Source organism: Pan paniscus, chromosome 8, assembly GCF_029289425.2.
Source record: "Pan paniscus chromosome 8, NHGRI_mPanPan1-v2.0_pri, whole genome shotgun sequence".
In the NCBI taxonomy this organism is placed as follows: Eukaryota; Metazoa; Chordata; class Mammalia; order Primates; family Hominidae; genus Pan; species Pan paniscus.
In genome coordinates, this window is record NC_073257.2 from 37,659,529 (window position 1) to 37,686,251 (window position 26,723).

A 26,723-nucleotide genomic window follows, 5' to 3' on the forward strand; every position below is an offset into this window, starting at 1 on the left:
AAGTTTATCTTACCTAGTTGTGACTAAATGCACAGGCTGTAGTTCTGTTCCCTTCTTCTCTGCTTCACATTCTAAGTAAAATAAACATATAACACAAGTGTTTTTCCATAGTATAATAAACTCCTTATAAACATCATTTGAAATAGCAATGCCATCACTTATTTAACCATTCCCCAGTATAAGTATACTACTTCCAAATTTTGATTGTATAAATATATAAATAAATGTGTTTGTAATAAACTATTTATATGCATTTTAACTATTTCTAGAGGATAAACTCTCCAGAAATGGAATTTCTAAGTTAGAGAGTATAAATATTTTAAGGTTCTTGATATATATCTTGCTAAATTTAGCTTACAATATTAGTGTCTTTTTTTTTCAACGGAAGAATACAGTAAATTTTATAAGATTTTTCACTGAAAGTGAATTAAATGTTACTGTGAAAACACTTTGAGGTTCGAGGGAAAAGAATATTAGCTAACATACGTTAAAAGTGTAGTAATTGGAACTAATAAAAAAAGTCATTGTGATTCATTCTTTACTATACACTATTTTAAAACAATGTGGTTTTATCGTTGTACTCCATAAAGTAATACCTAGACTAATGAAAAGTTTATGGTGCTGTGTTTCAGGGTTTTGGCTCCAACTCAGGCAGACTCAGCTTTAAAACCAGACTCCACCACCTACCACCTGATTTTGACCGTGAGCAAGTTTCTTACTTTCTTTGCCTTATTTTTCGTATCTGTTCAATGGAGATCACGCCAGTTCCTGCTTCTTAGGGTTACTGTGAGGATTAAAGAAAATAATGTATACAGAGTGCTGAGTACCTAAGGAGTGCTCAAAACCTTTTACCCAATATTAAAATAGAATTATTGTAGTGGAATTCCTGGTCAGTCAGAAGTTCTGTGTTATTAATGATGAACAGGTCAGTTAGCAGTTTTAAAAAATAAACCTACAATCTGTAAAAGCTTCATCATGTAGATGAGCTAACATGCTCCCATGAAATTATATTTATGTCTTGTGTTATCAACTCGTTCTATACATGTTATATCATATATTTATATGTGAGTATGTAAAACAAAAGTAAATTACAAGAAAATCTCTGTCTAGTTAGTATAAATAGTGATGGATTCTGAATTAAGAGCCCCATTTTTTAAATTATTGCTTTATTATTTTTATCTTACATTAGGAAGAAAATATTAGTCTGATTTGATGCCCTTAATGTTTGGAATATAAAGGACAACAACACACATTAACTTCAAAATCAATGAATATACTTAAAATAAGCTCTATAGCAAACATAACTACATCACTAAATCTCAATATTTATAGTTTATTTCTAAGGAACAAATGTAAATGGATCGAATTTTTAAAATCATTTAAACATTTTTCCAAGTGTCTGTAAAAAGGATTAGAAGAAGTGTAACATACATATTGAAGGATTGTCCCTCGATGCAGAAGTGGGCATTGAATTTGGCATTTGGGTTGAAGCAGTTTTCTCTTTCCATAGCCATTGTATATGCCATTCGGTTACTGTGGTCAGTGGTTTTCTTGCCTTAGAACTCACTTTACCTTAGATTCTCTTCTGTGTCTTAGCTCAGCAAAATGATCATGATCCTTCTGAACCTAAAGCTCAGGCCAACATTGTCATTATCTCAATTTGTCTCTTGGCTTGAGAAAGAACTTTCAGATTCTCTTCAGTTCATATCAAACACACAAAGCAAACAACCCTAAAAGTCACACACACAGGTGAGAACTTTTCAACACACTTTAAATTAAGGCAATTCAAAGAATAGGAGACTAGAAAAATCTAGTTTGCATGGTAAGGCCAGATGCTGAACCCAGAAATAATAATTTCTTTCTAATTCCAAGATTGATGTCACTGGCTTTCCATTCTCAGATTTCTCAGCATGTTCATTACAATCAGCCACAGAGTACAGCTGACACCTAGGTCACCTTTTCCAGAGAATAAAGGGATGAGAGATGGGTGACTCAGACTTTTCTGTGGGTCTGGGTATTTTGCCAAAGCTTAAGCGATATAGACAGAATGCCTTAGCAATTGTGAAAGTCATACTTGGACTCTGTACTCATTACCTTTCACCTTGTTAGTCAAGTCATATTACCTTTTATATTCTGTTTTTCTGTGTGCAGTGTTACCTGTGACCTTTCCGTATTCTTTTTCGACATTTATTTTCTAAGTTTTAAAACTAGTCTGTGTTTCTGAGCTCTTGCTTTAGGCATAGTTCTCAGGTTCAGACCAATTGCCTAATCAACTGGGTTGATTTTTAAAAGTAGCAGACTTTTTAAAATGGCAAATATGAAGAATGGTTATTGAGGTTGTTATTATTCAGGAACCTCTTTCAGTTGGTTTGGGAAACCTGGAACGTACAGTTCTGATGATTTTTCTTATTCTTAGAGACATTACACATATTCTAAAAGTTTTTTCCAAATCTCTTTCCATATTTTCTTTTTCTTCTTGCAAAAGACAAATAAAAAGAAAAATTTTGACATTAAAAGCAAACCATGAAAAATGATGTAAAACATCAGGCAACCAAAAATTCCCAAAAGCCAGTTTGCTTTTTCCTAGAGAAAAATAAAAATGGTAGAAATAATGATCTAAGAAACATTCCCCATTTCACACAGCACATTCTAGGAACGTCTGAAGATTAATGGAGCATGCAGGAAAGGCTTCTCTATCCATTGTGAAAAGCTGTGGACAGCTCTGTCATGCTGTCATTCTCTAGGTTTGGGAGCTTAGAAGATTTTGCCAATGGAAGTACCCAGGTTTGTAAAACGCCACGCATTTTACCTGGTTTTATAAAGATCAGGGTTTCCCAATATTAGCAATATAGACACTTGGAGCTCCATGATTCTTTGTGTGAAACTGTCCTGTGTATTGTAAGCTGTTTAACAACATTCCTGGCTTCTTTTGCTCCTTAGAACCCAGTAGCACCCCCAATTGTAACCATCAACAATGTCTTCAGAAAGTGCCAAATGTCCCTGGTGGCTGGGGGTAGAGGGTGATAGCCCAGACTCATCCCCTGCTATTCTTAAACATGACTGCCCTAGAGTAACAGCCTTTATACTGACCTCAGCTGTTTCCTACTCTGTTTTTAGGAGGTAAATGAAAATGTTAGGCTCATAGCTGATAAACCCATAGACAGTAGGTCTGTAGCTCTCTTGAATATGGGAATAATGAGAGAAAAGTTTGTGTGTGTGGGTTCTTTCTTTCATGCTTCCTGGAATAAAAAACATAAACACAAAGAAAATATAAATTGTTTCAAACATAGAGAAACATAAGTTAAATGAAGCTCAGGTCAAAATGCAAAGCCAAAATTAGAGACCTGCACTTTCTTTTTAATATAAGATCAATCATTTCCATTTTCTCTTAGTCTTTCAAAATTGGAATTTGCAGTTTATAATATTAATAGACGTCCAAGATTCATTGATATTACTTCCATTTCATATAAAGGAAAATGACTCTCGGGAGACTAAGCAATGTACTTATGACTATCCACAGTAATGATGTTTTAAATTCATGAGGCTTACAGCAGGATCCAGAAGTGAGCTTCCCTTCTTAGACCTGCCTTTGACATAAAACTGTCCAGGCTGAGCAGCGTGGCTCACGCCTGTAATCCTAGCACTTTTGGAGTCCCAGGTGGGCAGATGGTTTGAGCCTAGGAGTTCAAGACCAGCCTGGGCAACATGGCAGAACCCCTTCTCTACTAAAAATCAATAACTTAGCTGGTCGTGGTGGTGCACACCTGCAGTTCCAGTAACTCAGGAGGCTTTGGTGGGAGGATCACTTGACTAGGAGGTTGAGGCTACAGTGAGCCATGATTGTGTCACTGCACTCCAGCCTGGACAACAGAGTGAAATCCTATCTCAAAAAAAAAAAAAAAATTAGAACCATCCAGCCTAAGATGAATAAGCCATTGTCCTGCTATTGTGGGAAAACCTGGAATCAGGAATCCCAACCGTGAAATCTACCATGTCCTGCCTCTGTCACTTACTGTGTGATCTTGGGACTCACAACCCTAAGGTTCAATTCCTTTGTGTGAAAAATGAGAACAACTGCAATTGATTGATGTGACTGTTGTGATGATTCTCTTAGTATCACTATCACCGCCACCCACTTTATTCTTCCACGTTTCCTCCTTTTCCTTCTTTCCTCTCCACTTGCGTCTGGTCCACTGGCCTCCAGAGGCCACAGCCCTCATTGACTTGCCCAGCCCTGATTCTGAGCCCCAGCCCTAAAGAGAGATTACGCAAACCTCTGCAGAGTTTTCAGAAAAAGCTTACATGCTTCATCAAATTATCTCTGTCAATTTCTTACTACTTGAAATGATTTCTTCAAATTTCCAAGTGCTTAGATGTCTATGAATATGGAAAATTAAGTTCTCTGTGAATGAAATATAATCAGAAATGCCTTTGGGTTGAGTGGAAGGAATATTGGCAAGGATTCCTCTATGGATGGATACTCAGTCCTTTGCAGGGCCCTGCATTTCATTTTTGAGCAGCTCTAGTTATTGAAAAGTGTATACTTTCCTCTTGATTTTTCTTCTGGAACAACACTGGTTGAATCTCTTTCCTTGTTCACTAATAAGCTACAGAAATCAGCAAGTCGTGGGCCTATAAACTTGCTGCATTTAAAGATTTTATATGAGAATACATCAAATACAAAATAATCAAACGAATTCCACAGCCACACAACCACCTGAAACCTGCTCTTGTTTCTTGCATTTAGTAGAGGTTGTGTAACTTGGGAGGTTGACCTGATTCTTTAGTTAAACGATTTATGAAGTATGAACATTAAAATTTCAGAATAAGAGATATAACTGGCAGAGAAAATGAGTTATATTTGGCTTTGCCTGCAATAGTATTTGGATATTGACTCAATAGAGGATGCCCTTAAGAATACTTTGCCAAGAACACATCCAGATTCATCACCTCCCTCCTGAAGAATAAGTGTGAAGCACAGTGCAAGGAGAGTAGAAACTGGAACCTCTCTGCTGCATCCAGAAAACAGAAAATCAAATATGTCACTTACACAATTTGCCATTTTGGCATCAATGCCACCTTTATATTAAAAGAAGAAAAAATGAAATGTGTGCAAAGAAAGGCCCTAATAATAAAGTGGCTAATAAAGGAGAGACCCCAATGTGTTGTACATGCAACCTTCTCATTAACTTTGAAAGCAGCACCAACTTTTGCTGAGACCACAACACCCTCTTGCTTTCTTCAGTCCTTTGTCCCAGTGCTGTGGGCCTTTTTTTGGACATCAGAAACACCTTTTCTCTGAGACAATTTCCAGCATTAACTGAGCAGCCTGGGCTGCAAGCCTGGTGCGCCAGCACCGTTTTCATTATTCTCTTAATGGAATCACACTCTGTTAGAATGTGTCGCTCCACATGTGTAAGGATTAAAACGGATGGAATATGGTACAAGAAAGATGCTGGAGATTAAGTGAAATCTTAGTGAAGAGTACTTCCTGTACCTTTTTAGGCATCTGAGTATATTCCTTTATTTATGGGCATCCACACTCTCACCCATCAACACCTCTATTATGAATTATTGATGGTGAGATCTTGGACAATTACCTAACCTCTCCATGCTTCAATTTCCCTATCAGTAAAAGAGGATGATAATCATATCTACATCATAAGGCTATTATGAGGACTGAGTTAATTTAGATTAAGCACTTAGAATAACACAGACCCTAGTAAGAGCTATACATGTTTGCTATTGTTACTACAACAGAGAAGAAAATGTGGTAGTGTCTGTTTTTCACTTTATTGGCTATTCATGGCTTTGAAAAGTCATAACAATTTATTTTTTTTTACCAAACTAAATAAGCAGATTTACTGCCAGTTATGAACAAGGCCTGCTGCTTTGCACATCATAACAGGCCAGAAAGATTCCAGATTCCATGGGTACCAGGTTCAATTTCTGGGCTCCACGAATTCAGAGCTCCTGAGTCTTCTTTTTCTGGTGTGTGTGTATGTGTGTGTGCATGTGTGTATGCATGTGCATGTGTGTGCATGTGTGTGTGTGCATGCACTGAAGAGTGGCAGAGACAGATCCAGCTGGTCCAGACTGCCCGTTCTTCTGTCATTACTCTACATAATGAAACCGTGTGATTTCTTTCATCAGGTGCAGCTGGTACCACCTGGTCTGTCTTTAATGGATGTTCTGCCCAGAAATGATGAAAGGCTTTGGCTCTTACAACTGAGAATAAACCCCCAAATGAGCTGAATGCTCACCATGGAGGTAGCGGGGGAAGGATGGGGAATTTTAGTTCTTCTCTTTCTTTCAGTGAAGCTTTATAGTTCTCATTGTGTTACTCTTTGCTTAATTCAATGTTTAGGTCCTCAAACAAATTTTACAAGAGACTTTTCATCAGTCTCGCTGTAATCCTGACCCTCCTTTATGCCTTTGATGACCTTGATTGGATAGTAATGACTCCTATGTGCGTGTGTGTGTACGTGTGTGTATGATGTGTGTATGATATGTGTCTATATGTGTGTATGATGTGTGTATATGCGTGTGATATGTGTGTATGATGTATGTATATGCATGATGTGTGTATATGTGTGTATGTGTGTATGATGTGTGTATGATGTGTGTATATGTGCATGTATATGATGTGTGTATGTGTGTATGATGTGTGTGTATGATGTATATGATGTGTGTGTATTTTGTGTGTGTATGTGTGTATGATATGTGTCTATATATGTGTATGATGTGTGTATACGTGTGTGATATGTGTGTATATGTGTATATATGATGTATGTATGTGCATGATGTGTGTATATATGTGTGTATGTGTGTATGATGTGTGTGTGCATATGTGCGTGTATATGATGTGTGTATGATTTGTGTGTATGATGTATATGATGTGTGTGTATATGTGTGTGTATATGTGTGTATGATGTGTGTGTATGTGTGTGTATATGTGTGTATGATGTGAGTATGTGTATGATGTATGCAGATGTGTGTATGATGTGTGTATATATGTGTGTATAGTGTGTATGATGTGTGTGTATGATGTATGTGTATATGTGTGTATGATGTGTGTATATGTGTGTACGATATGTATGTATGATGTATGTGTATGATGTGTGTGTATGTGTGTATGATGTGTGTATATATGTGTGTATGATGTATGTGTATACATGTGTATGATGTGTGTGTATATGTGTGTATGATATGTGTGTACGTGTATGATGTGTGTGTATGTATGATGTGTGTGTATGTATGATGTGTGTGTATATATGTGTGTATATATGTGTGTATGATGTGTGTGTGTGTGTGTGTGTGTGTACAGGCTGCTGGTAGTCCTGGCCACCAGTTACATCATCACTGGGATGCTGCAAAGAGTGCAAAATATTAGTGGGAAATGTCATTACCTGATAGATTTTTGAAAACCTATCTGCAAGTAAGAGCTTGGGCTATCATTCCTTCTTACTTTTGATTCTAATATAGGGAGCAAGGTTTTCCCAGGCCCAGAGGAAAGAATTCTCTCTCTGTTGCCTTTTTCCTTTGTCTCTGACATCAGTCCTTTTCCAGGGCTGATGCACAAGGAAAACAAAGTGTAAACCTACCCATTGTGAGGTGCTCCTGCCTGTGAAGTCTAAGAAGGCACAAATTCGATGTCTTGCTGAGCCAACAAGGCAGCCTTAAAAAATAGGAATCTACCAATCTTCAACCCATCTCTACCTCACAGGTGCCAACATCCCCTTGCTCATCCAGGAGCTAACATCCTCCTTGGGTGTTAGACAGCATCCTTTGTTGTCTAAGATCCTTCCAGTGGTGCCGTACTTAGACCTGCCTTGCACAGTACCGCTGCACACCCACGACTTTTCTCAGCCCCTACACTGCCTCTTCTGCTCCTTTGTATGCCTCTGACTCCTTCAGCTGCGGCCTTTCTATCCTTAGCGTATTTGGATAAGTGAATTCAGTACTGCCTGAAAAGATTTGATGGTGGGATTTCAGACACTGTAGTGAGTTGAAAAAAGCAGACCAATTGTTCGAAAACCCATAATTTCACCTAGGTATTCTGTATGTTACTCAAGGCTCTGTTGTACACAGAGCTTGCTACCTTTGGAGAGACAGAAGTCGAATCACATATGATCACTCACTCCGCCTCTATTTTCCCAACTATTGCATTTGACTTCTTTGTTGTTGTTGTTGTTTTCTTGAGACGGAGTCTCGCTCTGTCACCCAGGCCGGAGTGCACTGGTGCGACCTCTGCTCACTGCAACCTCTGCCTCCCGGGTTCAAGTGATTCTTCTGTCTCAGCCTCCAGAGTAGCTGGGATTACAAGTATGTGCCACTATGCCCGGCTAAGTCTTGTATTTTTAGTAAAGACAAGGTTTCACCATGTTGGTCAGGCTGGTCTGGAACTCCTGACCTCAAGTGATCCACCTGCCTCGGCCTGTTGAAGTGCTGGGATTACAGGAATGAGCCACCGCGCCCGGCCACATTTGACTACTTTATAAGTAGCAAGATGAATGTTTTCAGTCCTTAAGTAAGCCCATGCTACTCCTTTGGCTGTGAAGACTCACAATTTTAGAGTCTGTAAGTCATGTTTGCTCAGGATGGGTGTTACGTACTTAAGATATTATGAACATTTCATAACTCTTTTTCTGTATGTCCATCACAGAACTACAGAATCAATAGGTCTGTTTTTATAAGTGAGCTCTGAAGAAAAAATCATATAACATGGAAAAAATGAAAAAGGAGACCATGATGCTGACTTTTCTAACAAATACTACAAGCTGTAGTTTGGTGTACTTATTTCTCTGCTTTAATAAGATTGTAAGATATAGTTTTTAAAGGAAAAAATTCACAGAGAGCAGTGAATTTGAAGAAAAAAGTTGGAGGGGGCCCTTTGTTTGCAAAAATACAAATAAGAGCAGTTTCAAAACAGCTACTTAAGTGCTGTCCATAGTTACAAAGCCCCTGTAGCTGATGAATTTTATCACGTGGAACGACATTTTAGGCCTTCATCAATATTTATCCTCTCTTATCATGAATATTTCTTATAACATTCCCTAAGGAAGTCTAAAACTTTTCTAAGAAACTTTTGCATCATCTTGAACTTGCATCTGCTAAGCTTGATTGCCTTAGAAAAAACCCACTCTTTTATATCATTTTGCATAGCAACATCCCAAACACAGCAAACATGATGATACACGGAAAAGAAAAAGAGTCTGGGAGAAATACAGCTATGAAGGGACCAGCTTGTGTTTCCAGAAACCACTTGAGGACAGTGTTGTTGCTCCCCCATGAGAGCTGCAAGGGGCCAGCCCCATTCATGGTTCTCATTTCCTGAAGCTCTTCTTTAGCAATTCTTACAAAGTTTTATTTTATTCTGAAATCACGTGAAGAGGAGGAAAAATCAATGTTTATTGAAGGAGGGAAAATCCTTTCAAGATGATCTGTACTCCCATAGGATGGGCTGCATATTTTAGAAGTATGGTAAGTATGCACTCTTCTGAAACAGTTACCATAGGAACAATTTTTTTTCCCCATTAAATGGAAGGGTAATCACTGTCATAAATTTCCACACAAATGTCTAAGCTACACAAATTAAGCATTGTTTGGGAGTCAAATCCAACTGACTGCATATTTACACACTCTTTTAAATAGGCAGATGATAGATAGAGAGGAACTGTAGACAGAATCCTTCCTTTAAGATATTTGCATATCCAGGAAGGGTGTGGTGACTCACACCTATAATCTCAGCACTTTGGGAGGCAGAGGCAGGAGGATCACTTGAGGCCAGGAGTTGGAGACTAGCCTGGGCAACATAGCAAGACCCTGTCTCTAAAAAAAAAAAAATTAAAAATTAGCTAGGTGTGGTAGTGCACACCTGTAGTTCCAGCTACTTGGGAGGCTGCGGCAGGAGGATCACTTGAGCCCAGGAGTTCAAGGCTGCAGTGAACCATATTTGTGCCACTGCACTCCAGCCTGGGTGACAGCATGAGATCCTGTCTCTATTAATTAAAAAAAAAAAAAAATAGTTTGGGGCCGGGCATGATGGCTCACGCCCGTAATCCCAGCACTTTGGGAGGCTTAGGCAGGAGGATCCCCTGAGGTCAGGAGTTTGAGACCAGCCTGGCCAACATGTTGAAACCCCATCTCTACTAGAAATACAAAAATTAGCCAGGCATGGTGGCACCCACCTGTAATCTCAGCTACTCAGGAGGCTGAGGCAGAAGAATCACTTGAACCCAGGAGGCAGAGGCTGCAGTGAGCTGAGAACATGCCACTGCACTCCAGCTTGGGTGACAGAGTGAGGCTCTGTCTCAAAAAAATAGTTTGCACATCCAACAGCCAAACTACATGTTTACTAAACAAACCATCAAAGAGGGCATTTGACACTCACTGCTTTTTTTTTTTTTTGAGACAGGGTCTTGCTCTGTCACCAAGGCTAAAGTGCAGTGGCACAATCATAGCTCACTGCAGCCTCAAACCCTGGGCTCAAGCAATTCTCTCACCTCAGCCACCTGAATAGATGGGACTACAGGCACAAGCCATTACACTTGGCTAATTTTTTAAAAATTATTTTTTGTAGAGACAGGTTGCCACTATGTTGCACAGGCTGGTCTTGAACTCCTGGGCTTAAGCAATCCTTCCATCTAGGCTTCCCAAAGTGTTGTGATTACAGGTGTGAACCACAGCACCTGGTCACCCATTGCTTTTTAATTCAGCTCTGACTTCCTAGGAGGGCATCATCCCAGCTCCTATCTGGAAAGCCCTCCCAAGCATTATCAAAGAGGATTCTTATAGCCTGGCTCATAAGTATTTATTGTGAAGAAGGGAGCAAATGTGACATACCACTGTGTAGTGGATACATAGAGTTGTGTAAGCAATACCAAGTGTCAAGTGGGGTTTTAATTATGAAGGCTTGCACAATAAGCTGGATTTGAGCCAGATTTTAAAAAAGGTAACATCTAGGAAACAGTGGGATGTTTTGGTGGAAGAGCATATTCCATTTATCTTACAATGTGCTGTTTTCATGTTTGAACATCTCTAAAATCAATGGTGTTTCACAGTCACTATCAACCAGGGGGCAGTTGTGATGTATGCAACATCATGCACGGAGGAACAAACTTGGTTATTGTCATTTCAACTGAGTTTTGTCTATTGTTGGCTCTGTGCATGTTAGGTTTAACTGACATTTAAAATGTCTTGGCCAGGCGCAGTGGCTCACACCTGTAATCTCAGTACTTTGGGAGGCCTAGGCGGGCGGATCACCTGAGGTCACGAGTTCAAGACCAGCCTGGCCAACATGGTGAAACCCTGTCTCTACTAAAAATACAAAAAATTAGCTGGGCGTGGTAGCGGGCACCTGTAATCCCAGCTACTCAGGAGGCTGAGGCATGAGAATCACTTAAACCCAGGAGGTGGAGGTTGCAGTGAGCCAAGATGGCGCCATTGCACTCCAGCCTGGGTGACAGAGCGAGACTCTGTCTCAAAAAAAAAAAAGCTTTACAAAAGATTACACTAGGCCCGGAGTGGTGGCTCGCGCCTGTAATCCCAGCACTTTGGGAGGTTGAGGCAGGCAGATCACCTGAGGTCAGGAGTTTGAGACCAGCCTGGCCAACATGGTGAAACACCATCTCTACTAAAAATACAAAAATTAGCCAGGTGTGGTGGCGGGTGCCTGTAATCCCAGCTACTTGGGAGGCTGAGGCAGGAGAATCATTTGAACCCGGAAGGTGGAGGTTGTGGTGAGCCAAGACCCTGCCACTGCACTCCAGTCTGGGTGACAGAGCAAGACTCTGTCTCAAAAAAAAAAAAATAAATAATAATATTAATAATAATAATAATTGCACTACTATTTGTCCTGGGAAAGGAAACATTTTTATGTATACAGAAAGATGCCAAAACTGAGCAGAGTGGCAGAATTTGATATTAGTTGAAGGAAGTGGTTGTCTTAGGAGGAAAGACCAATATCAAAATGCAGATGAGGAGTTGGTAGCTTGGAATAAAATCCCAGAGACAATGCTGGAGTCCTCTTGTGTGAAAAGTTGCAACATTCCTGACAGTGCAGAAAATATGGTAAAATATGGACACTGACAATTGTGAGAGGAAAGTGATCAAGATAAGTCCAGCTATGAATATAAGGATATTTTAGGATTACAGCAGTCCCCCTTATCAGCAGGGAATACATTCTAAGATCCCCAGTGAATGCCTGAGATAGTACTCAACCCTTTATATACTACATATTTTTTTCTGTACATATCTAAATTAAGCTTTAAATTATAAATTAGGCACATAAGAAATGAGCAGCCACTAATAATAAAATAGAACAATTAAAACAACAAGGTGTTCACAATTTCACAGATAGAACATTCATTCTTAGCATAGATCTTAGCAACCTCTGCATACAATTTCTTTTTCTTTCCTTATTAAGTCCATAACTTTCACCATTTCACTTAAAGGAAGCACTTTATGGCTTTGCTTTGGCATATCCGACTTGCCAGCAGCACTACTCCTGCACTTTGGAGACATTATGAAGTAAAATGAGGGTGAATTGAGAGTTGAACCCAAGCACTGTGATACCATAACAGTCAATCTGACAGCCTGGTCGACTAAGTGAGACCACTAAGTGCTACTAGATGGGCAGGGAGTGTAGACAGTGTGGATCTGCTGAACAAAGGGACAATTCAGGTCCAGGTGGGATGGAGCAGGACGGTGCAAGATTTCATCACAGTACTCAAAACAGCATGCAGTTTAAAACATATGGATTGCTATTTCTGGAATTTTCCATTTAATATTTTCTAACCGTGTTGACCACAGGTAACTAAAACTGCAGAAACTGAAACCACAGATACAGGAGGACTACTGTACCACTGTACCTTATCCTTAATCTTTTTATGAGAATACATGAAAAAAATTATAAGAATACATGAAAAAATTGTATCTTAAGTTGAAAAGGGCTGTTTCAGCAAGTGTAAAATTCGAAGAGAGAAGGAAACATTATGACAATTAATTGTTAGAGGTTTTTTTCCTTTGATTTAAGATAATGATAACTCATTTTTTTCTTTTGAGACAGAGTCTCCCTCTTTCGCCCAGGCTGGAGTGAAGTGGCGTGATCTCAGCTCACTGCAACCTCCGCTCCCTGGGTTCATGTGATTCTCCTGCCTCAACCCCCTGAGTAGCTGGGATTACAGGCGTTCGCCACCACGCCCGGCTAATTTTTGTATTTTTAGTAGAGACAGAGTTTCACCATTTTGGCCAGGCTGGACTCAAACTCCTGACCTCAGGTGATCCACCCACCTCGGCCTCCCAAGGTGCTAGGATTACAGGCTGTAATCTTTTACCATGACATTTTAGGTTTAATGATATACAGACATGTAAAAAAATTGAATAAGCACAGTATGATATTAGAACATATTATAGGAGAGCAGAAGTTCAATGAGATGAGAATGGGGCAGAAATCAAACACCATAAGATCCTCAGAAAAATATTAGTAAATTTAATAATTTTAGAATTTGTTTTCTTTTAAACATTTGAATAAATTGTCTAGAACGCTTGAATTCTGATGTGATTTTTTAAAAAAAATCTAACAATTTCTATATAGTTTAAAAATCTATTGTAAGAAAATTAGCCCCAATATGTGTATTAAGGGGATTGTAATAATAAAATATCAGTCGGGAATAATAAAATACCAGTCTGAAAATTCACTCACTATACTTTAATTGTATTTACATGAAAAATACAATAGTTCTTAAAGAAAGTAGACATCTTATGAAGAATCAATGCCAGATACTATTTAAATATATCTTATGAGATAATGCTGGGAACATAAGACTAAATGACAATATAACAATGCAGATTTTACAAAGTGGATTATTCTGATTAAGGCATTTGGCTTATATTTTTGCTTTTTAAAAACTTTTTTTCTCACTTTATAAAAAGTATAATGGTCAGTTGTCATCAGCTTGCTTGGTTAATACCGAAATAACTAGAAATTTTGAAGATTTAGAATCTTGGCACATTATTTTATTTTTATGTTATAAAATATACTTAGAAAAAACAGACTTTCAGGATTTACAACTGCATTTTATTCCATAAAGGGTGTGCCAAAGCTATCTTTAATAACGTTTTGGGTACATTACAAAAGAATTACAGCAATTTAATGGTACAGTGAGGTGGTGATCCAAATTCTAAGATAATGTTAAAATTTGCAGCCTAACTCATCCATCCCACTGTTCATACCATCTATACCTATAAAGCATTCTTGCTAGTTAGTGCTGGACATCATCTCACTAAGTGGGTGGCAGCTGCCTGTCATCTCAATAATTCTGAAAAAAAGCCAGGGAATTTGTTTTAAAGCATTTGTCCAGATTAAACCACATGTGGCCTCCAGGGTGCTCTGGGCCTAAAGCCTAAGCCTGCTGGCTGTGTTGAGCCATCGAGCTTATTCAGAAAAAAAAAATGAACTGCATTCTCAAAGCCAATAAAGATAAAAGAAACCTACGTTAGTCCAAAACAGCACAGCTCAAGGGTGGGAATTGCACAGGATTAAGGTTTGTCCTCAGTATTGGCCTCAGAAAAGTCAGGGGATAGAAAGGAAAGTAGACAGCTGCTGGGTCCTTCTGTTTTTTGTTTTGCTTGCTTGAAAGAAACTTGAATTGGACAGTTAACTTTGTCTTGATTAACTCTAGTGGTGAATAGTGGCCCTGAGCACACAATAGCAAACTGTGGTTATGTTGTTGATATGGTTAGGCTTTGTGTCCCCACCCAAATCTCATCTTGAATAGTAATCTCCAGGTGTTGAGGGAGAGACTGATGGGAGGGAGGTGATTAAATCATGGGAATGCTTTCCCCCATGCTGTTCTCCTGTTCTCATGATAGTGAGTTCTCATGAGATCTCATGGTTTTATAAGGGGCTCTTCCCCTTTTGTTTCCTACACACGCTCTCTCACCTGCCACCATGTAAGATGTTCCTGCTTTCCCTTCCACCATGATTGTAAGTGTCCTGAGGCCTCCCCAGCCATGTGGAACTGTGAGTCAATTAAACCTCTTCACTTTATAAATTAGCCAATCTTGGGTAGTATCTTTATGGCAGTGCAAAAACGAACTAATACAGATGTCTACTTAGGTAATACAATAGCTACATTGAATGTTTGGCACAGAATCCTATGAAAGATAAGACTTGATAGAATTTCCACATCTTAGAAAGGATCATAATTTGATTCTTCATGATTGTCATTGAATAAAGTGACATCTAAGTGATGGGAAAGATTGTTAGGCAGGCTGTAAAGCTGTTGACCTTGTTATTCCCTGGCAAAACATTTGGTAAAATTGTCACATGCACTGTCACAGAAGGGAAGCCACATGCCTTTCTACCCCTTCCTGGGAGACTGATTGGAAAAACTCAGAATATTGTGGTGGGTTAGAACGCCTGCTCCTAAGTACTTTTAGCAAGATCATATGGAAGAGAAGGACTCAGGCGAGAAGTGTACAGTTTGCATGGAGAGACGTAACTGTATAGTGGAGATTTTATTGTGTGTGAAGGGAGAATCTCTCTGCATGCAGCCTGCAATCTAGAGTTAATAAACAAGTAGACTCTCAGCACTGGAAAAATACAATCAAGAAAGAGAAAAACACAAAACATAGGAAGCAGCCAACCCAATGCAGACCCCACCACTGGGATAATGAAAGCAGGACTCACATGGTTGCAATGTTAAAATTTGCAGCCTAACTCGTCTATCTCACTGTTTATATCATCTATACCTATAAAGCATTCTTTTCTCTCTTTTTTTTTATTTTGAGACTGAGCTTCATTCTTGTTGCCCAGGCTGGAGTGCAATGGCCCGGTCTTGGCTCACTGCAACCTCCGCCTCCTGGGTTCAAGTGATTCTCCTGCCTCAGCCTCCCAAGTAGCTGGGATTACAGGTGCCTGCCACCACACCCGGCTAATTTTTTGTGTGTTTTTAGTAGAGACAGGGTTTTCACCATGTTGGCCAGGCTGGTCTTGAACTCCTGACCTCAGATGATCCACCTGCCTCGGCCTCCCAAAGTGCTGGGGTTACAGGTGTGAGCCACCACACCTGGCTATAAAGCATTCTTACTATTTAGTACTGAACATCATCTTACTAAGTGGGTGCCAGCTGCCTGTCATCTCAATAATTCTGCAAAAAAGCCAGGGAATTTGTTTTAAAGCATTTATCCAGATTAAATCAATGAATTTACCAATGAATCCAAATTGGAAAATTCAACACAGTGTGGCCAAGGACAGGGAAGGGAGTGTCCCATATCCATAGCCCCTCTTCCATCCAGAATAAAAACATAGGCATTAAAAATCAATGAAAGCATTGCTTTCTTAATGAGATCCACAATATTGATGGTGTGTGGTTGATAAAGAGTGAAATAAGAAAAAAGCTATTCCTAACATAAAGGCTTACATTCATACATGATGCCTTTTATGACAAGTCTTCTGATCTCTGTAGGCTGTGACAGAAGAAAACCAAGTATCTGTCAAATAGGTGTAACTCTTCTATAGATATATGTATAATTATTTTCATACTATGGATACTTACATGCATAGAATGTATACATTTAGAACAATAAGAAGTTGGTCATAGTGGTTGCTTATGTGAAAGGGACATGAGAAAGGTGTCTTCTTCCTACTTACCTTTGGGTAAATTATTCATTTTAGGTCATGTATATACATTACCTAATCACACACAGGCAAACACAGCAAAGTAAAAAATAGTTCCTAATACAATCAACAAGTGCAATTTTCAAGCTCATTCACTGCAACATTGCTTTTAATAGGAAATATGAAAACAATTTAGATGTCCATCAATAGGGTACTGGTGAAATTTATTATATACGCCTACACAATTCAACACCATGTATCCACAAAAAGGAATGAAGAATATGTATTAATAAAAAATGAGCTTTACAGAATTACTAACTGAAAAAGGCAAATGTTATTGCATGTTCTCATTTAAATTTTAAAAGTGAGAGGAATATACATATGTGTATATGTAATTATTATGTATGTGTGTATATATATGCATTTGTTTTTATACAATATTTATAGAAAAGTTACATTAAAAATTGATAACATTAGTGGTCTCAGGAAAGGAGAACTTGGTAGCAGAAGTTCAGGAATGGGATGGATATTTTTTATTCCAAAAGAATTCCACAGATGTTTTTCACATCAGCAATATCATTTAGATAAGTTTATGTTCTTGCTTCACAGACATCACTGACTTGAGTGCCTAAGGTAAAGCAGTTTTAACAAAAAAATATACTACCCATCTATTCTTGTTTCCTATATAGGCACCTCGTTTAGAATAAAAAATCTACATCTAAAGGCTATATCTGCATGTGCAGTTTTAAAAATTAGTATGTGCATGGCCTTTTTACACCAGTCCTGTGAAACACTATCTTTCAGTTTGCAGGTATAATTGGTATTCACTTACTCTGTTGCTAACTTCAGTTCTTTTTCATCAAGCACATTATGTAGAAAGACAAAAAAATGCTATTCCCTTTGGCTTCGCTCCACAATTTTTAAAATTATGAACACATAGTTTTTTTTTGTCGGTGGCTTCAGACATTGTCCTAAGAGCACAGAATGTTCTTCTATCATTGGAAACTCTCATTCTAGATAAAAGAACACATGCCATTCCTTTTTTTTTACTTTTCTTCTCTCATCCTTCTCCCTCTCTCCTCTCTCTCCTGTCCTCTTTCTCTCTCTCTCTCCTCTCTCTCTCTTTCCCTCTCTTTCTCTGTCTTCTTTTCTTCTCCTTCTCTCTCTCTCTCTTTATAAATAATAGCACTGGCTTCCTAGAGAGACCATGTATTTAAAGTCCTTAGAAGAGGAACACTGTGGTTGAAAACCTCAAAGGACTGTTGTTAAGGAAGTTTTCATTTGAAAAGATTGAAAAATTAGTGACAATTTTTGTTTTACTTAACATTCTTTCTAGTTTGTCAAATGATGTTCTTGGGTTGATATGTGTTGGTGCAAATCATTGGTTCTGTATCCGCCAGAGCTTTCCTGCATTCCGATCAGTTTGGAGACCAAACTCTTCTTTGCAGTAACTTGAAATAGTCTTAGAGTTTTATAGTTATAGACCATTAGGACTGGAAGGAGGGTTGGACAAAATCTGGTTCTGTTTCTTTGTATTACAGATAAGGAAAATAAGGCTGAGGCTCACTAAGTGATTTTCCAAAAGTTACATAACTTGCTGTCAGTCAGACCTGCTGATTTTTTTAAACCATAGCACATTTCAGCAGAAAGAGACTAATCCTCCAGAAAAATTATCTTGCTCTTTTCTTCCCCCGATCTGTGTTTGTCTCTTACTTGGAGTAACCAGTGTTTACGAATAAATCACCTGAGGTTTACTAAGAACTTGGAAAGGAGCGAAATTAGGTTGTTCTCTTGAGAGTTACATATGATGTTCACCAGCACTGGCCTCCTTAACTGCTGAAAAATTTCCTTGACCTTTTGAAAAGTTTCCTTCAATTTGGTATTCCAACTGTATTACTGTGGACTGTGTTAATAAGCATAGTGGGTCCAATGCTAATGTTGCGGCTGGTATTAATGGCATTAACATATCTAGAAAGAGAAAAGGATTCAATGGAAGAGTTTAGACTACAAACAATGAAACAGAGGCCAGGTGCCAGTGTAGATGTTGACCTGTGTCCTACTCAGAGTCAGGAGAAAGTCTTGGCCAGGGTGTTGAGAATGTCATTCCCATTGTCAAGGATCTACTTTAGGGAAAAGGTGCTCCTTTCTTGAATTTTCTTGGCTTCCTGGTTTTCTTTTGACCTCTCTGGACACTAAACTTTCATTGTTTTGGCCTTTCATTTACTGACTCCTCTCCCACCTTACCTCTAAATGGCAGTTGCTGAGAGCTCATTCATTGCCTTCTCACTTTGTCCCAAGGTGATCTCATTCACACTGATGAATCTCCAAACATAAAGGTCTACCCCACATCTCCTTTGATCCAAATCTCTCACTCTTTCAATCTATCTTTCCATCTCTTGATCTAAATTTCCAACTAGATGCCACAATTTTCATAAGCCTAACATGTTTAAAATCATATTCTTGATCTCTTCACCATATCTTCTCTTAAACTGCTCCTGCCCTAGGTTTCCCCAGTTCAGAAAATGGCGGCCCCGCCCCCGCCTCCCCACTGCCTGGCTGCTCAAATCAGAATTTGGTTGTAAATTTTGAAACCTCCCTCTTCCCCCGTTCAATCCATCACCAAGTTATATTTTTACCTCTTAAATATTTCTTGAAGCCAACAGCTACTCTTTGTCTGCACTGCTACAACCTTGATCTGTGCCACTATCTTCTTTACCAACTAGTCCACTAACTAATCTCCCCATGCTCATCTGATCTTCCACTTCAGTCCACGTAGCGAATGATAATTTACAAATACTGATTGCCTCGTGCCACTTCTCTGCTTAAAACGCATCAGTGGTGCCTGATTTCCTCCTCATCTTCAGCTTGCACCTTTCTGCCCTTTTCTAAGTTCACCCCAGCCCCATGGATGCCTTGCCTATCCCTCAAGGGTTTCCTGCCCCAGATCCTTCACGCATTCTTCTCTCTCTGCTTGGAGTTCTTTCCCCTCTGCAACCCTTTTCTTCTTCTCAACTTTTTCCAACTTCCACTAATTCTTCAGTCTCATTTAAAATGTCAGATCCTACAAAATCTGATTTAGGATTCCCTTGGTATTCTCTTGCATAGCATCCTGTTTTTTTTCTTCCAAAACACTAATTTCAATTTCTAATTATAAATGCATTATATTTGTGTGATTATTTCTGTCTTCCCAACATAGCTATTTTGTTCACTATTATATGCCCAGCAACTAGAACAGTTCTTGGCACATGGCAGACAGTCAATATGGGTTGAATGACGAGAGAGCTATGTCAGCTGACGGGCTTTTTATAAAATAAATTTTTTTTCTCTTGACTCTGTTTTAGCCAAAGTACCTGTTGGGTGTTTTTTGTTTGTTTGTTTGTTTGTTTGTTCAAGATAGAGTCTCCCTCTGTCACCCAGGCTGGAGTGCAGTGGCGCCATCTTGGTTCACTGCAACCTTTGCCTCCCAAGTTCAAGCAATTCTCCTGCCTCAGCCTCCTGAGTAGCTGGGACTACAGATGCATGCCACCATGCCCAGCTAAGTTTTGTATTTTTAGTAGAAACAGTGTTTCACCATGTTGGCCAGGCTGGTCTCAAACTCCTGACCTCAAGTGATCCACCCACCTCAGCCTCCTAAAGTCTGGGATTACAGGCGTGAGCCACCGCACCTGGCCCAAAGTACCTTTTGATTATGATTTATCTTCCCACATAGTTTGACAACTGGGACAGAATGCACTGATTATGGGGATTTATTTAGCTGAGAGGTATTTCTTAATTTAAAAATCGATGTCCAGGCAATAACTCAGGCTCACATAGACTTTAATTCATGTGCCTCTGACTCTGAGTTCCTGAGAACAGTGACACATGGACCCTCAGGTCAGGTCCTGGGCCACATTAATTCACTAATAAATATCACCCATGAGGCTTTGTTGGACACAACCTTGCAGACCTTTCTCCTCAGTGACTCTCTGGCATCATTACTGATTTAAGCTTATCTTTATTTTTTGAATGCCTGTGCTGAGTAACTTAGGAAGTATTGCCAAATTTTTGCCAGTTACTAGAGATAAAAGTTACCAAATATAGTTATCATCTTTGTGGGCCACTGAAGAGATTAACCAGGCTAGGCTAATCTCAGGCTGGAACTTCTAAGTGGTTCAAACAAGTCCTCTCCTGCAACCAGATTTTATGGGTGTGGGAAATTCTATTGATGGTATGTTAATGGGCCTAGCACCAACTGGACAAAAGGACTACGGAATTGAGAGTTCTTAATAATAAGTCATAGTATTAAGTTGTCTTTCTACACGCCAGGAACTATGCTGTTACGCACATATTGTTCCATTCATTCTCATAACTCTACAGATCATGGAATGGGTTAGCAACCCCATTTACAGAAAAGGAAAACATGGCTTAGAAAGGTTATGTAGCATACTTAGTAAGCAGCTGAGCTGGAATGCAAACCAGAGGCTACCTGACTTTAGTACTTGAGATCTTAAGCACCACGTGAAATTGCCTCCTCCTACCTTGATTTTGTACTAACTGATTGGTATGGAATCAACTGGTTTGTTTAGCAGTCAAATTCTCTATCCTCCAAGTCTGACTTATGTCATGATAATAATGTCAAGAGATCATTAAAATACATGTTTGGGTACGATCCATTACTTTATTCATTAAGGATTTTTTGAGTACCTTCTCTATACCAGCCGTTACGCAGATTCTAAGGAATGCAGATGAAAATGTATACAGTGTCTTCTCCCCCATAAGCTTGAAATTTTCATGGAAAACAGGCAAATAACCAGATATGCACAATACAATATGACCAGTGCTATAAAGGAAGGCCAGATTCTGAGGAATCAAAGGGGATTGTCATGGAAATGTGATGTGACCTGATGAAGACTAGGGATTTGCCAGGCAGCTATGTAGGATGAGAGAAAGAAAAGGGCAGTTTTCTGGGTGGAGGGAACCATGTGTGCAGATCTCAGAGGTCTCTAGTACCTCAGTACTATGGGAATGCCAGTTACAGTGGGTAGGGAAGAAGCAGCATTTCAAGAAATCAAGCTAAAAAGATCATAGACAGGGGGCCAGACCACATCAAATCTTTATTCTACCCATTCTTCCTTTGAACAGGAAGAGAAACCAAGTCAAACTAGCTGCATAATGAAGTTTGACTTTTTAGTTTCAGGTGTCTACTCCCAAGTGATTGCAGTCTCCATGTCTCTTAATTCATGCTCTCAAGAGAGAGAGAATCTGATCAGTCACTGGTCAGCTGTCCAAGTCAGATGTTTGTCCCTCTTTTGGGTGATAGGATGACCTAGGTATGTATGTGTATGGATTGGGGGAGGTTGAACTGGCTCTATCCAAGGTTGGGATCCCGTGGTAGGGATCACCTTTCCAGGAACAATGGATGGGAATGTTTCCCTCTGAAGTCTCTGTGAAAGAAAGGCAACAATGTTCATCTAGGACAACACTGTAGACCATAGAGAAAAGTCTAGATTCTTTAGTAGACATTTACAGAAAGCAAAAGAATTAGCTGTTAAAACCACAAAGTTTTCATTTTAACATTTAAGGCAACTCCCATTCATGACTTCAAAGCATAATATCCATAAGGCTAAAGTAATCAGAATATTTTTGCATTGCTACTGATTTTGAATTATTTAAAAATGAGTATGTATAGCAATCATTTCACAAATAAAATACTTACCTAAACATCTCATCCTGAATTGGCAGAGAAAGACTGCCTGGATCAACAGAGTCACCAGACAAAAGGAGACTGGGTCCCTGAGTGACTGCACGGAACAGACTTATACCCCTACCCTTAGTCACATTGCACAGTGATGTAAATGAAAAATGTATCTTTATCAGGCAACTGAGATTTGGAGTTAGTTTGTTAAAGCAACTTAAGTTGCTTACTTAGCGATGCAAACGGGAATGATATGCATCATTTCTAGGCCTGGCCTGTACGTGCCTCTCCCTAATTCTGGATCAGATGCATCCTACCCACTCTGTAAGTCTGGGTCCCTGAGTGACTGCAGAAAAGGGTTCCTGCTGACCTGCTCACAGCAAAGTACTGCTGTGTTAGCAAGAATTGAATATGTGTTTACGTAATTATACATTTTGGAGTGTACTGTCACAGCTGTTAGCCTACCCTAAATAGCAACCAACCATTCTTGGTAAGTGAGAATTTATCATATATTATCCTTTATTTTATATCTGCCCTAAGTTAATAAAGGAATAAAGATACTCATATGGACAAGTTTCAAGTGAATTTTCAAAAAATAATTGTATATAAACTACTTTTCTTTAAGTAACCAAAATAAGCTTTTCTATAAGGCTTCCAAATTCTGTGTTTGTGAAAAAAGCTTGAAAGACTCCCATATTTTGTTTTTTATGTTGTCCAGAGGATAAAAACCAGTGTAAGCAGTAGAAATTGTTATTTCTCTGATATTTTATAGTTGCATATATTTTACCAAATTTTTCTAATTTAAAATTTCATAAAATAACCTTTTCCTTTTAGATATTTAGAGCTATTTTTTCTTATTTTTGGGTTGAAAACAGCTCTACTGACATAAACTTATTGCTTAATAGATTATGTAATCTTACAAATGTAACTTTAGAATTCACAAAATAGGTAAGTAGAAAGGACCAAAAGGAAAAAAACATTTAAATAAGATATGCATAGTGAGTTGTGGAATAAAATAAGAGTATCGAAGTTGGTATGCTAGAAAGGAGGCTATTCTCCTTAATCATCCTCAATGATGCCTTTATAAGTTGTCATCTTGATTTTGTAAGTTGTCTTCTTAATTTTTCTTCCTCCAAATAGAAGCCTTTCATCATATACAGTGTTATAAACACTGAAAATATTTCTCACTGGGAATAACTGCAAATGTCATGGGCCACAGGAAAATACATCTTTTGCATTTGTGGAGCTCAGAAACAATGTGTTGGAGACAGTTTAGAGTAGCAAAAAGGCACATGTTACTATTTCCAGTTCAAAATACTTAACAGTTTTCAAAGTTGTGCTGTTGGTATCATGCGCTGCAGAAAAAAAAAAAAAGTGAAGTTCTGAGTGCTGACTTTATTTTTCAGGAGCTAGAAATTAATGTTTATGTGAAACAAGTACATAATAATAATGAATTACATTTGGGAACTGGAACACATATTCTCAAATTTAATAGTTTATATGTGGAAAACGTGACACTAGTAAAAACAAAATTTCTTCTTGTGTAAGTGAATAACTCAATTATTCTTTGCATATTGCCTAAGCATTCTGATTAAGACTATTTTTATTCTCTTCATAGTATTTTCCTTTTTGAAAAACTTGGAGTTTTTTATATTTTCCATGCTTTTTTCCCCTACATTGAAATTGTTATACTTTAAAGATCCATTCTTACTTATTGGCAATATAAATAATCTTGTGCTTTTCAATTATGCCAATGTCGTGTTCTAGTTGTTTCATTTCTTCTTCCAGCCTCTGCTTGCGGATCTTCTTTGGTATAGAATCTATAAAGACTGAGAGGGACTGGAATTCTTTATGCACCTCTTCCCAGTTCTTTTTCAGCCCCTGCAAATGGTCAAGAAACTTGTAAATACCAAAGCAAACTGCAAAAGTAAAGGAAATTGGAAAAGCTAATTGGTAATGAAAAATGTCAATAAGTAAAAGAAACTGACAAAAATAACTTCTAAAATGAAATGTATTTATCAAGTACTTGGCCACAGTAACCAAAAATACTGTACAGAGGCCAAATCCCATCCTTGACTGTGTGCTCAGTTCCCACTGGGAGTATTTGTTTGCTCTGCTTTTGTTGTTACTGTACTTGTTTTTACCATCAAAAATGTACACGCAGAGTTATGAGTAGTGTGAAGCTAAAGCTCACAGCAAATGCATGGGTAAAAAACAACTTAGAATGATATCCTTGAGTCAAAAACATTTTTGAACAGGAAATTGTTTTGTAAAATTTTATTTTTTATCCTCATTCTTCAACAGACAAATCACATAAAAGACCTAATTCTGATGTGCATGGCTATATTTTCTTATATCTAACAAATGGGATTGTAAAATTGCCAAAATTCACTTGTACAAAAGATGATCTTCTAAGTGTCCTTTCAATATATTAGAAAGAACCAATTGTCCTCCATATAGTCAAGGGATCTACAGTTCCCATTAATGTATTCTATAAATGATTGAAAGGTCATTAAATGTAACACGCATGCTAATTCAATAATGTAGCTAACAGTTTCTATTCTCAGAAATCAACAAATTCAAAATTAGGGATCTCTTAGGAGCAATAAAAGTTATTTCTGTTTCTGCATAATTATCATTTTTTTATCACAGTGCCCTATGGGCTCCACAGACAAAATGGTCTTAAACTAGTAATTAAATTAATTCAATGAAATTTTATAAGTCAACACTTTTTAATTATTCATTATGGGCACATAGATTATTTTATTTACACAAAAGCAAAACAGAAAGTGCAATTTAAGATACCGCCTTGACAGGTGAATTGCTTGAGCCCAGGAGTTCGAGACCAGTGTGGGCAACATGGCAAAACCCCGTCGCTACAAAAAATACAAAAAATAGCCAGGTGTGGTAGCATGGGCCTGTAGTCCCAGCTACCTGAGAGGCTGAGGTGGGAGGATCACCTGAGCTCAGGAGGTTGAGGCTGCAGTGAGCGATGATTGCGCCACTGCACTCCAGCCTGAAACAACAGAGCAGAGACCCTGCCTGAAAACAAAAACAAAACCAAAACTCCAAAACTTAAAATACTGCCTGAAAACATGGTCTTTGAAAACTATGGCCATACATTTAGGTGTAAAAGAGGATTACAAGTGTCTTATATAATTATGCCGTCATCGTAAGCTCTTGTACAAATTTAATCTTGTAGAAACTTTCAGGGACAATACAATTTCACTGATTTATTTCCATGCTTAGATAAAAGGGATGATGACAGGTCAGGGCACACTGTATAGAAGAGGTTGGTTGGGGAAAAGGGCAACAAATTATGAGGCCTTCTTGAGTGAGCTAAGGATCTGGGAAAGGGAAAGGATAGAAGAAAAAGTATCCAGGTTAAATTTTAAAAAGAGGAGGCTACACAGTTCTTGACAGTGTATGCGATGTATTCCAAAAAGAAGCCCTCAAAAGAATTCTATTTCTCCACAGCCTTTCATTATGAAATGTGAAAGAGGTTCCCACAGTGCTCCACAGGAGTGGCTATTGCAGAGAGGAAGTCTATGTATTTGTACATTTGCGGATATCAAAGGTTTTTCATAGCTAGTTGGGTGATGTTTCCATATTACTTGCAGTCACAGCAGCTGCAGTTTTTCTCTGTATTTTCTTTTAAAGGATAGTTTGCTTTTATCTTCCAGTGTGTACAATAACGTTTGGATCAAAGTCAACAGCCAGGGATGGAAACTAAATGTAGCTAATATTTCATATTATATTGAAATACGCTACTTGCTGACTTTAAGAGGTTTTTTCATTATTTCATCTAAAAAGATACTTCATGTGTTGCAGCAATAGTGATTTTCCCTTATTGTTAATTCTTAATTTTCCTCTCTTCTATTTTAAAGCTGAAATAATATCGTTCATTTTGGAAAAAATTCAGATAGGGAGAAGTGATCTTATAATAAGAAGTTTTCAGTTTCATGCTCCTTTTGCACCCTCGCCCACCCCCAAACATTCTCCACCTTGTGGGGTGCTCCCAGCTCTTTCGCCCTCTGGCCTGAGTTCAGCCACAGAAGGCCCTGGAGGGTGGAGAGTGAGGTTGGGGCATTTCTCCTCCTCTCCTAGGACAGTCTAGACATGGGTTCTAGCTGCATTCATCTGTGACTATGACCCTCAGCCCAGCTCCAGCTCTCACTGGATTCTGACAACACTGCTTCTTGTGCCTGCTGCCTTTCAAGCGTAGGTGGTGGTAAATTCCTACTGTCCCTGCTCCTGGGGTGCCTCAGTGCTTCTTGTTGGTTCCCTTAACCCTACTTCACTTCTGTCAATAATTCCTTCATAAATTCTCTTCAGTGGCCACTGCTCATGCCTGTAATCCCAACACTTTGAGAGGCTGAGGGAGGAGGATTGCTTGAGGCCAGGAATTTGAGACCAGCCTGGGCA

General features: G+C 38.6%; 2 protein-coding genes across 3 annotated transcripts in view; one reads left to right on the forward strand and one right to left on the reverse strand.

Annotated features, from left to right (window-relative positions):
* The window catches only part of THNSL1 (threonine synthase like 1), a 74,116-nt gene that overhangs the window by 9,394 nt on the left and 37,999 nt on the right, over positions 1–26,723 (forward strand). The window contains exon 2 of the mRNA XM_055092494.2: positions 633–702. The gene's annotated coding sequence lies outside the window, so the exon portion shown is untranslated. The remainder of the gene's footprint in view (positions 1–632; positions 703–26,723) is intronic.
* Positions 21,031–26,723, reverse strand: part of ENKUR (enkurin, TRPC channel interacting protein) — a 34,198-nt gene continuing 28,505 nt past the window's right edge. The window contains exons 5-6 of one of the 2 annotated variants that reach the window (XM_003821404.5): positions 24,010–24,179; positions 21,031–23,653 (exon numbers count right to left, since the gene is read on the reverse strand). In XM_003821404.5, coding sequence (XP_003821452.1) covers positions 23,647–23,653; positions 24,010–24,179 — 177 coding nt within the window. In that variant the 3' untranslated portion in view covers positions 21,031–23,646. The remainder of the gene's footprint in view (positions 23,654–24,009; positions 24,180–26,723) is intronic. The other variant, XM_008974861.5, reaches the window with a different exon arrangement.